This window comes from Acomys minous (genome assembly GCF_964271855.1).
Source record: "Acomys minous genome assembly, chromosome: 5".
Lineage (NCBI taxonomy): Eukaryota > Metazoa > Chordata > Mammalia > Rodentia > Muridae > Acomys > Acomys minous.
The window spans coordinates 129,760,111-129,772,956 of record NC_140494.1 but is presented as its reverse complement, the minus strand read 5'-3'; the positions used below and the strand labels follow the sequence as shown (position 1 = coordinate 129,772,956).

At 43.1% G+C, this 12,846-nt stretch overlaps 1 protein-coding gene across 18 annotated transcripts in view; it reads right to left on the bottom strand.

Annotated features, from left to right (window-relative positions):
• SLTM (SAFB like transcription modulator) overlaps positions 1-12,846 on the bottom strand; it is a 63,368-nt gene that overhangs the window by 32,981 nt on the left and 17,541 nt on the right. For 9 of the 18 annotated variants that reach the window (XM_084782722.1, XM_084782719.1, XM_084782729.1 and 6 more), the window contains 3 exons: positions 5,682-5,746; positions 2,067-2,249; positions 1,279-1,326 (listed from right to left, as the gene is read on the bottom strand). In XM_084782722.1, coding sequence (XP_084638848.1) covers positions 1,279-1,326; positions 2,067-2,249; positions 5,682-5,746 — 296 coding nt within the window. The remainder of the gene's footprint in view (positions 1-1,278; positions 1,327-2,066; positions 2,250-5,681; positions 5,747-12,846) is intronic. The other 9 variants (XM_084782735.1, XM_084782721.1, XM_084782727.1 and 6 more) reach the window with 2 other exon arrangements.

The following is a 12,846-nucleotide window of genomic DNA, read 5'->3' as shown; positions in this document are numbered from 1 at the left end:
TGTACACAGGAGCCGTAGATACAACCCTGGCATTCAGCTCACTATCTGTGTAACTGTGGAAGCATCCCAGCAGTGGAAGTCAAAAAGCTAGTTGCCAAAAATGCCAAGTTCAATTCTAGTCTTCTGAAAATTAGTAATCTAGAAAAGTGATCCCCACATGTGAAGCTTGCCCTCCCTCATCTAACATACAGAGATGAATGTAGAGACAGAAGACGGACAGGCCTGCTGCCTCTCACTGACCAAATGGTCTGAGTGTTACAAGCAGCCAGAAACAACCCTTCCAGAAATATCAGCTCTCTTCCACTGAGATAAACAGGGAGCCACAGCTCACCTCACTGCACCTCTGAGGACCACCATGGCAAAGCACAGAGAGCAATAAAAAAAAGGTGCATTTGCCTAAATGTATGTGTATGTCTGGTGTCAAGTAGAGGTCAGAAGAGAGTGCCAAGTCCCCTAGGGCTGGAGTGACAGGCGGCTGTGAGCCATCTTGTGGGTGGCTGGGATCTGAACCTGGTTCCTCTGCAAACAGCAATGCTCTTAACCAGGGAGCCACCTCTCCAGCCCCAGCTCTCTTCTAGTGGACACTACTGAATCACAGACCATTTCTCCTAAGTCTAGTGATCTGGTCAATGGTAAGTGGTGTGGTGTTTCTGTTTCAAAGCATGGCACTTAGAGAGTTAAGGGGCTTCTCTGTTAGCCTTGGCAGTCCTGGACTCGCCTTTGTAGACCAGGCTGGCCTCAAACTCACAGCGATCCACCTGCCTCTGCCTCCTGAGTGCTGGGGTTACAGGCGTGCACCACCATGCCTGCACAGAGAAATCAACTACACTATTTATAACATGGACCAAGACATTCACCACATTCACTTGATACCATTTCCAAACACAACAATGTCAAGAACAAGAGGATTTTCCCACTGTAATCTGAGTTTACCTTAGCAATGTTAAACTAATAAAAAAAAATTAAATAAAGCATTGAAAAGGATATCAAACTCTAAGTTATTTATTTTATACCAAATTGAAAAAAGAATCAAGATTATAGATGATCCAAAAGTCTGCTTTCTGAGAACACAAAAGTTGAACTTTCTAATTCTAAAAATAATCAGGACTTCCATTTCAAATCATTTTTGTGGCACCAGAATCTTCAGCTGCTAACAGTTTATGCATATCACATTCAAAGTTCAGGACTAAACTTAAAGAATTACCAAGTAAAAATAAGATTGCTTTCCCAAGCCCTTCCACCCACACTGTTTACTCACAGGACTAAGCGCAAACTTACTTGGGCTGTTAGAAAGGTGTCGTCTTCACCTTCTTGAGCTTCAATTTCCTAAGTAAAAGGCACAACAGCTTTGCTTTACAAAACATCTGAGGACAGTGGGAATGCTTTGACGCTCACACCTGGTTGTCATCTGCCTCATGCTCTGCTAAGTGTGGGCACAAAACCAGGATCAGCCTACACTGTCTACGACAACATTAAAAACTCAGTCATGCTACTACACTGAGCCTGCCTTTTCCATGGTGGGCAGGAGGCAAGTGTTTATGAACACTGACAGGCCTTGTTCCCTGTAATCCAATGGGTTCCTAGGATCTAACACACTACAAAGTAGGACAAATGATGTATTTTAAAGAAAATATCTGAAAATTGGTTTACAATTCAACTTTAATTTTATTACCCTCAACAATAAATAAAGAAATGTAATTTTTTTTTTATCCAACTGAAGCAGCAAAAGGGGGTGGAGGGACCTACCACCAAGTAATATTGGCAAGATTAGAGTAAACCAGGCACCCTCATCCCTAGTTATCCAAGGCTGTAAAGAAAGCAGCCTAATAATGAAGTCACTACAGCACGTATATAAAAGCCAAAAACAGAAGCAACAGCAATTTATGGCATGGTAATAGCTATGTAAATATAAGCCAAAAATTTAGAAGCCTTAGGTGATAGGATTCTGGGTAATTTATAAATAAACTTTTTAAGTTCTGAGACCTCTAAATCAAACTAGAAAAAATATTTTCTATTAGTAAATGTTAATTTATGTGCGTCATGTTTTAACACAGCTGGCTGAAGACCTGACTCTCGATGTCCTCTTTCTCTCTGTCTTCTCCTGCTTCTGCCTCTACAAGTTCAGGGGCGTCCTTGCTCTCGTCTGTGGACAGCACCGCCTCGTCCTCATCCCCTCCAGGCTCGTCCGAGTCCTTCGGCTCCTCGCTCCCATCTTGCTCATGTGTTTCTTGATTCTCCAACTCACAGTCCTTTTAATGGTAAGAAAGTTTGTACGACTAGAGGCAACGTGGTGCGGGTCATCCACCAAACACTTTCGGAAATTTACAACTCCACATGTGGCAGATCTCACTGTATGTCATGATATTCCCAGAGTGAAAGTGCCAGTGTCTTTACCTGTCACATCAACTGCCTTTTAACCAGGTAGTCTGTACCACAATGAATGCGCATGACCGAGTCTCAAACTTCACACTGAAATAGCCAGCTGAACTGCTAGAGAGAGCTGTCCAGAAGGCATGGCCTCTAGGAAGACAGCTGACTCTCCACTCTCCATGTGCCAGTCTGATGTAACGTCATCAGAGACGCTGGAAGTCATACGCGTATTTACACATGAAGTTCACTTCTAGTTAATAATAAAGAACTCCCAACTGCTGCCTCCGCCTGCTCTTGAAGAGTGTGCATATTACTCATTTAAACATATTTGTTTTAAAAGTTCTCACTGCCAATTTAAATATGGGGGGGGGGGGGACACAGGGTGGAATTAGCTCTTTACAAGGTCTGTGTCCCCTTCAAAATATACAGAGATAGAGTATCCTGGCAGGAGGAAGGGCTGGCAGACAGCCACAGAGCCACCTCCCTTATTCCTGCAGCGAATCCAGATGAAGAAGCTGCTCTGGGCTTAAGGGGAAAGGCAGTCCACTCGCCATTTGCAGCTGACCTAGAGTAGACTGTCTAGTGAGGAGGAGGGCAGAGAGGACCATGCTGCTCCACAACATGGGCAGAGTGGCTCTGGTGTGACTGACACCGGCAGGGGTGACGAGGGCAGTGCTGGAAGCTGGCAGCAGAGGAGGTAATGTATGACGGCAGAAGCACACAAGCAAAAAGATGGAGGAAGTCACTGAAGGAACTGCAAACCTGGATGTCACGGCCCACAGAAACAACTGCTGTCCTGCTCAAATATCTAGGCACTAGATGTTATTGACCCACCACTATTCTAACAGTTTCCAAATTTACCAATTCTGGAAGAAAAGAAATTCACATGTTTTGTCAAATGCATGACATATACTTTCAAAGTGAAAAAAGAAATATATTAAGAACTGGGCTGACTGGGTGTGGTGGCGCACACCTTTAATCCCATATTCAGTGCAATTAGAGAAACTTACAGGATAGTAAATATCCTTTAAAATTCTCTTTTGAGGGCTGGAGAGATGGCTCAGCGGTTGAGAGCACTGACTGCTCTTCCAGAGGTCATGAGTTCAATTCCCAGCAACCACATGGTGGCTCACAACCATCTATAATGTGATCTGATGTGCATTGTATACATAAAAAATAAATAAATCTTTTTTTAAAATTCTCTTTTGAGCTGGGTGTGGTGGTGCAGGCCTTTAGCCCCAGCACTTGGAAGGCAGAGGCAGGCGGATCACTGTGAGTCCGAGGCCAGTCTGGTCTACAAAGTGAGTCTAGGACAGCCAAGGCTACACAGAGAAACCCGGTCTCAAAAAAGAAAAAAAAAAGAAAAAAAAAATTGGGCTGAAGGGTTAAGAGCACTGACTGCTCTTCCGGAAGACAGGGGTTCAATTCCCAGGACCCACGTGTAGCAGCTCACAACTGTAACTCCAAGACCTGACACCCTCATGCACACATTCATGCCGGCAATGCACCAATGCACACTTAAAAAGGGAGGAAGGGAGGGAGGGAGGGAGGGAGGAAAAAAGAAAGAAAATATCTTAAGAATTGAAGGAACATTCACAGAGTTCTCTAAAAAACCCCTCCTGCTCTTCTGGCCATCAGCAGCACAGGTTGTTTTAGGGCTGACACCAAGGTGCCCTTCCCAGCAGACAGGCAGCTCACTACCCAGTGAAGCATGCGTCTCCTCCAACATTCCAAGTGGCTGATACAAATGACAACAGTAGAAAACTAGAAGATAGGGGAGGGCTGGAGAGATGCCTCAGCAGTGAGGCGCACTGGCTGCTCTTCCAGAGGACCCCTGTTTAATCCCCAGCACCCACATGGCAGCTCACACAATCTGTAACTCCAGTTCCAGGGGGTGTGACACCCTCACACAGACATACGTGCAGGCAAACACCAATGCACATAAAATAATAATAAATCAGAAAACTTAAAGTTCTTTTGACAAGTTGCAACGTTTTTCAGCTTATAATTTTTGCTTAATCACACACTAGTAAGTAAGTAGAGAAAATAACAAAGAAACAAGCCAAATAAAAGACATACCACAAGAATAATAGATATCAGCCGGGCGTGGTGGCGCACACCTTTGATCCCAGCACTTGGGAGGCTGAAGCAGGTGAATCTCTGTGAGTTCGAGGACAGCCTGGTCTACAATGCAAGTCCAGGACAACCAGGACTACAAAAGAAACCCTGTCTCAACAAAACAAAACAAACAAACAAAAATAATAATAGATACCAAAACTTAAGAGTTCTTAAAGGCTCAAACAGAAGCTGATTGCAAGATGCAGTCACTAAGGTTAGTGACTCCCCAGGCAAACAGTTACTAAATGACCTGTTTTCAAGGTTCTTGATTGCCCGTGTCTATCTCTGCACTGAGCTGCAGGAGCTACAGGTCAGAGAGTGGACATGAGCTGCTCTCATGGTAGAACACAGGAACACCCAGAGACACCTGTGATAATGTGAGCTAACTACACACAGAACACAGAACAAACGGGACTAAAGATGCATGTAATTAAAAAAGAACTGTGATCAATAAGTAATACCTACAAATGCCACAGTCCTTAAGACCCAATGAACAGCACACAACTTTTCATTGAAAGAAACAAAATACCCAATTAAAAGCAAACACAAAAAAACTGCAACTAAAAATAACTTCTTCTATACTTATAATACATAAAACTGCCAGTGTCCCAATCAGAATTAGTTACTTAATTTTTCTGTTTTGGAACTATATTCCTCTTTGGTTCAAAAAGGTGTGATGTTTTTATCTTAATTTGATCTTTACTAGGTACTAACACATCAGCAATTTTCCCTCTCCAGTTTTAGAGTACGCATGAGCAAGTCCCACATGATAGTGTATATAAGCTTGTACAACAGACAGACTGAGAACAGCAGTCTCCTTCACAAGTGGAGCTAGCACACTAATGTCCTGGTTGCTCCACGGGTCCCCATGCCTCAGATTCCACTCGAATGCCCAAACGTATTGCTTAGTTTTAGGGTTTTTTGGTTTAGTTGGGTTTTGGTATTTTTTAGCCAAGGGTCTGTGTAGCCTAGGCTAGCCTCAGAGATCTGCTAGGATAAAACATGCGCCACAACGCCCAGCTTAATTTTTCTTCATGTCTCTTAGCTAAAGAGTTATTTCTCGTATACCTCAATTATAAGAGCTCATGCGGCTGCCAATATTTAACCTATGCACTTCTGTGTCTATTGCTCAAGTCAATATTCATGAATTCATCACCCAAAGTAAATATCTTAACCTGTGATTAACACTTTACCTTGACAAAAGCATCATCTTCCACAGAAGCATCTCCACTCAACTCATCTGCTTCTTGTTTTTTACCTGTGAAAGAAGGAAAATGGGCTAACAACCAATATTTTATTACTTTAAGAAAAAAAAGAACATTCTACACTTATTCTGCAGTATCACTCGCCACTCCTAAAATCATCTACAAAGCTATTTCAAACTAAAGACCACCTGGACCCAGCTATCTCAAAGGGGAGGAAAAAAAGCTTTACCAAAGTCGTGCCGCCTCACTGACATGCATGTGCTCAGAACTCATCACCTCAACTCACCTAATGTCAATGGTACATTTTCTTCATCCACATACATTCTGTCTTCAGTGCTGCCATCAGGAGCATCTTTTTTTTTTTTTTTTTTTTTTTTTTTTTTTGGTTTTTTGAGACAGGGTTTCTCTGTGTAGCCTTGGCTGTCCTGGACTCGCTTTGTAGACCAGGCTGGCCTCGAACTCACAGCGATCCACCTGCCTCTGCCTCCCGAGTGCTGGCATTAAAGGCGTGCGCTACCACGCCCGGCTTCAGTAGCATCTTTCAACAGTATTTTATAATCTACATATGTAACCAGATACCTATAGCCCAATTCAAGACTCAATGCCCATAAATCCTTAATCCTCCTCTTAAACAGCTTTATCTGAAATAAAAATCTCACACTTGGCCAGCTATGATGGCACACACCTGTAATCTCACACTTGGCCAGCTATGATGGCACACACCTGTAATCCCAGCAACTTGGGACATGGAAACCAGAGGATCAAGAGCTCAAATTATTGCTCAAGTCTGAAGCTAACCTGGGCTACGTGACGAAAGTCTGTCTCATCGCCTTTACAAAACCACGCCAGTTGATAGAAACTGCCTAGCTCTGTTTCCAGGACATCTCACCTCCCCATGAAGGGAAAAGGTCTTTTGGTGCAGCGGCTGGATAGATGCTCTCTTTCCCCAAAGCCTCGAGCAGCAGCTGTCCTGAGCAGTTAGCGTGCGGGCCAGGTGCTGCTCCTTCAACACCACACTCAGCAAAGCGGGAGAGCTACCCTCCATACTGTCCTCAGCTTCCTGGCCGACTGTAAGATTTCCCTGCTCAACTCTCATTTTCAAAACTGTATTATTTGGTAGAATTTTAAAAGTGCTACTATAGTTTTGCAAAAAAGAAAAAAGTTTCCATACAGCCAATGAATGCTAAAAGTTTCTTGGTTTCCATATAGCCCAAAAAAGTACCTAAAACTAATATACCATAAATGCCAGCTCTAGAAAATCTAAAACTTTAGTATTTAAATTTTAACCTTTTCCCCCATTTCTTTTGAAATGTGAATGGCTATTTCCTTCTGAGGCAAACTAAACTGCATTTTCCTTTTGCCTGGAATAAGTATTGACAGTGCTGCTGCCTAGGCTTAGGAGTCAGTGACTCCGGAGAGCCTAGAGACTAGGGTAATGTTTTAAAAACTGGTCTTTCTGGATGTGAGGGCGATCTGGCTGTGACATGTCACCCCATTGATCACCAGGGCTGATTCAGCTGATGTGGCTGGCTAGGCAGATGTCTCCTGGCCCGCCCTCCCGTCTTCCACATGAAGCCGTCTGTGCGTGAGTGGTAAAGGAAACAGGACCTGGTCCTACAGGTGTAAGCAGCAATAGTGTGCGCATGCGCTTCCATTTACTCAGGTCACAGTCCACGCGGGGAGAATATATCTATTCATAAACAACGATTTTCAAGAGGAAGGAGTTGAGACAGGGTCTCACTTCACTCTGTAGCCCTAGATAGCCTGGATCTCACTGTGGAGCTCAGGCTGACCTTGCACTGGCAGTGATCCTCCTGCCTCAGCCTTCTAGTGCTGAGATTACAATGCATAAACTACCATCATTGGTTTGAATTTCCTATTTAGAATACTGGTGTCTACATTTTAGGAAAAATATAAATGTATAATGTAGCTTAAAGGTTACAATTATTATCAGTTTTATCGTGCTTATTTTTTAGCGTTTTTCCATAGCAGTCGAAGAAGCCTATGGGAAGCCTAAAGTCTAAATATAGAAATGACCTCTTAGACCTTGTTCACTAGAACCTATCAGTCTACTGAAGAAAGCTAACAACAAAGGTGCTGCTTTTCTGAAAACTGGATGCAAATGAACTCATTAAATTATTTATTGAAGGACATCTTTTAACAAAATTCAAGGGCTGAAAAGATAGCTCAGTAGTTAGTAGCACTGGCAACTCTTGCACAGGGCCTAGGTCCTATTCTCCAGCACCCCTGTGGCAGCTCACAACCATCTGTAACTGCAGTTCCAAGGGACCTGATGCCCTCTTCTGGTCTGCACCAGTATCAGGAATACATGTGCATTTATATACATGCAAGCAAACACTCACATAAAATATTAATTTTTAAAGGGTGCTACCTTTTAGAGAAAAATATATTTTAAAGCCTCAAGCCCCTTCCCTCTACGGGGACCACAGGAGAAGGCTTAGGGAGACCTCCTTCAGTTGCTTCAAAAGTGCTAAGTTTCTCTTTGTAATTAAAATCTGCCTCACAGTTTACAATGCACTTTCTAAAACTACAGCTCTTTACCAGGCGCGCTTGGGTACAAAAGAGAAAAGGAGCTTAGAGCCCAAGTAGCATGCCCAAAACCAGCAAAGTCATGTGCTACCCTCTCAATTCCAGTGTGAGACTTTTGACCCATAACAAGGATTGTTCTGGAGAATGGTTAATCCACACAATTTACAGAAACTAGCCTCAGCACGGTAACAAGCCACACTCCAAAGGGAAGCACGCTTGCTTGGGTTTCCTTAGAGGAAGCTCTATTTACACTTCAACAAAAACTACCAGCCCTCCCCACTGCTGCTCGCTGCTGTGCCCCCTGCAGCCCAGACCCTACCTATGCTTTACAGCCTCCCAGCTACTCGGAAGCACTCATTGCCACGCTAGAACACAGAGGCTGACCAGAACACACTGAGACCAAGCCCAACTCCATTCGCAGAAGCCAGGGTCTTTGAGGAGCTAAAATGGTTCAAGTGCCCAACTACTGTTTCTCTGGTCGTAAGCAAAGGCTCCAGAGCCAGATCTCTAAAACTATAAAGTGTGGAATGCACAACAGCTAAATAACTTGCCCCAGACACATAGTCAAGAGGAGGCAAGAAGAGCAGACAAGAAGGGTCCTACTGTGGCTCTGTGCCGTCTCTAGATGTTACATTATATGAAAGCATTACACAGCTACTGTCTCCTTATGAACTGTAAGCCCACAAGGATAAGAGTGGGCAGCACAGCGTAAGACTGCAGTGTACAGCATTTCAGAAAACGGAAAACTCACTAACTTTTTATCACTTTTATAGTCTGTACCTCTGGGTTCATTTAACTAATGCTGAATTTGAAACTCTATTGTAACTGCTTCTTCTGTGAATTCCCCCAGCTATAACGAACCTGCAGAAGCTACCACTGCAACATCCAGCAGAGACTCCGGCCTGGCACTACAGCCAGCAGGTGTTCCTAATACACTAATAGACTAAGTTGTAGGTTGGACACTAGCAGACCCAAAGTCTGGACTTTGTTTAGGCCCAACTGGGACAAAGGTAAGAAGTGACATGGCAGTCAAAAAGTTATATGCAACTTCATCCTGTCAACAAGGACAGACTAACTCTAACTGATGCTAGAAATGATCTCTGCAGGTCTCCAGCTTTTTGTGCAGGCACATATGTGAAAGGACTTCAAGAATGACCGAATTCCAATAATACTATGTTTAGCAAACTTTATTCAGCTGGTAACCATTTGTCTGCTCCCAGTGCTAGCAAAGGTCCTACACAGGATGTTAAGATTCTGCTTCAGTCTGCCTACCTGTGATGTCAATGCTTACCTGCCATGGGGGCGTGGCCCAGCCCAGGGCCATATAAAAGGACTCTCTTTCTACTCTTATCTCTACTCACTCTCTCTCTCTCTCTCTCTCTCTCTCTCTCTCTCTCTCGGGTACCTCTTTCCCCCCTTTCCTTCTCCCCCTCCCCACGCTCATCTAATAAACTCTGTATAATATAATATCTGCCTGGTACCTTGTATTCTATCATCTGTATTTAATTTTTACATGTAATAGACAACATCACCCTTTGTCCGTCAGGGAACCTGGCATGTACCAAAGAAAGACAAACTGGCCCAAAGGAAAGGAGCAGGACCAGGATGAAAGCTAATCAAGGAACAAAGAGTGCACGTTACGTTGTTTGTTTGTTTTTTGAGACAGGGTTTCCATGGGTAACCTTGAGTGTCCTGGACTTGCTCTATAGACCAGGCTAGCATCGGACTCACAGAGATAGATACACCTGCCTCTGCTTCTGGAGTGCTGAGACTAAAGGCGTGCACCACCATGTCCGACTCTGCACATAACTTTTTGTTTGGTTTTGGTTTTTGGTTTTTGGAGACAGGGTCTCTCTGTGTAGCCTTGGCTGTCCTGGACTCCCTTTGTAGACCAGGCTGGCCTCGAACTTGCACATTACTTTTTAATGCTTTGGCCAGTAAACATTGGAAAAAACAAAATAGAAAATGAAAGCAAAATTAACATTATCACACCTTAAGCTATAGTAGAAGAGGTAACTACTTTAAAATATATAAAATTCACCAAAATGCGGGCTGGAGCGGTGGCCCACACCTTTATTCCTAGCACTTGAGAGGCAGAGGCAGGTGGATACCTGAGCTCTAGGCCAGCCTGGTCTACAACAGTGAGTTACATGATGGCCAGGGCTACACAGAGAAATTATCTAAAAAAAAAAAAAAAAAAAGAAAGAAGAAAAGAGAAAGAAGGAAAGAAATACTTGTTTACTGAAATATATAAATGGTTAATCAAATAGGATAAATCTAGATTATAAAGAGTTGCCTTTTATCACAAAATGTTTTTCAGTTTTCAGAACTTATACATTTCAGAAACAGATATAAAGGTTTTAGGTTACAAAATGGTGTTTCTTCTCCAAAGGTAAGTTAGTCCTTATAAAAGCTTACAAACTTCCTTAAGCTCAGAAAAGGACAAAAAAAAATACACTTAAAAGATAGCCTTAAAATAAGTTTTCCAAGTAACTTACCCTTAAACACAGACATTACTATGAAATACAGATAAGGGCGGAGTTATAAAGCTCAATGCTATAGCTCTTGCCTACCAGACATGAATCCCTGGGTCTAACAACCAGTACAGGGGAAGGGAAGAAAGTCTAATCACAGAATCTCTGTTGGGAAGAATACAGTTTCCAACTGACCAGCCAGAACCTCCTCCCAAACCCATGCAACAGGCGAGAATACGTGCTCATCACGTTTTACTTCATGTGACGTGTGTGCGCGCGTGTGTAACAGGAGTCAGTCTCTCCTTCCGCCATCTGGGGCCCCGGGATCTAACTCAGGTTGTGCAGTGGCAGGCACCTGGTACCACTGAGCCGCCCTGCCAGCCCCAGCCTAGAAGTCTAGCCTTGGGGTAAGTGCTGTCGTGAGTTCTAGCTACTGTGGCTTTACTTCACTTTATTCTTGAGACAGTCTCCCTGTAGCCCAGGCTGTCCCTCTCCCAAACGCTGCGGTTACAGGTGTACAACATCATAGTCAGCTATATTTTAGTTCCTATAACTAACATTTTACCAAAAAAACTTCCAAAAAGTCCTGTCTTAACTACAGCAGTCACTGAATAAATGAGTTTGATGTTTTTGTTTGTTTGTGTTTCGAGACAGGGTTTCTCTATGTAACCTTGGCTTTCCTTGAATTCACAGAGATCCACCTGCCTCGGCTTCTGCCTCCTGGGTGCTGGGATTAAAGGCGTGAGCCACCATGCCCGGCCTTTTTTTTTTTTCATCTTTCAGGGAAAGAAAAAAGAAATATAAATACACACATATATATGTATGTATCTACGGATGTGTGTGTCTTGTATCAAAGGTGGTTCACATTCATCATACAAACCAATACCCAGAGGCAGGAGGATCGCTGTGAGTTCGAGGCCAGTCTGGTCTACAGAGCGAGTCCAGGACAGCCAAGGCTACACAGAGAAACCCTGTCTCAAAAAACAAAAACAAACAAACAAAAAATAAATAAATAGCACAATGACAAATTTAAGGTGGCAGGGTTATAATCTATCTTTGCTTTTATATATATATATTTTTTGAGTTCTCTAATAAAAAAAGAAAACCATTCCACCTTTATGACCTGGAAAACACTAACCTACTATTACAGAGTAGAAGCAAGTGTCCCAGGCTGTGCAGCTTAGGATCTGCAACAGTTCACTCCAGAAGCTACACAACACTGAGGTCCTTTCACTCCGTCTGAAGAATGGCTGATTAAATAAATCAATAATCCACATGAGCTCTAAGCCCTTGTTCAATCTTTTCATTAAAAATCAAATGTTTCAAAACTAAAAAAATTTTTTCCTGAAATTCGTGTACAATCTTTACATGAGTTCATAAAAAGGAAATAAACTCTTAGTCTTCAGTGCTGACACAGAACGGTGCTGCCCTCGCAGTAAAGCGCTACACAGGCATTAAACTAGCTACATTCCATACTTGATAACACAGCTGAAAAAGTGTGAAGCTGCCTTAGTGATAAACAATTCAGGGTTCAATGGCTGAGACAAATGAGCTGGCTCTGTGAAATTAATGAAAATGACATACGATCCCTCACGCTGGGTTTTACTCCAGCAAGGGTCAGGAAGCTTTCCCATGCAGCTACAGCTTGGTAACAAGCAGAAGAACAACGCAGTGAGCTGTGTGAGCTCAACCTACGCTTCACACAGTGAGCACAGAGCAGAGACCACCGGTGCACTATCAATGCCTGCTGTGACTGCTTCCTACAAACATGTAAGTGAAACCAGCGGCAAGCAGTACTGTAGAAAATAATGGTTATGAACACAACAGCCTTCAAAACTTAGTCAATAAGTCATGTGAACACACATTACCTGCCTCAGGCCACTAGACGTAGAAAGACTACAACCTGGGCCCACATTAATCCTCACATTGTGGATCTTTCAGTTTAGCATACCCAGGAGGAACACCTGTGACAATTCTGTGCTCAAAGTCCACTTCTCACTATAGTTTTGTTAGTGACTAACATTCAACACACTATAATTTAAAGCAGACAGCGGGGCAGAATGATAATGCACTGGGACTAAATTGCCCAAAATGTGCTCCTTGGTTGCTTATTATATTATCTTATGATA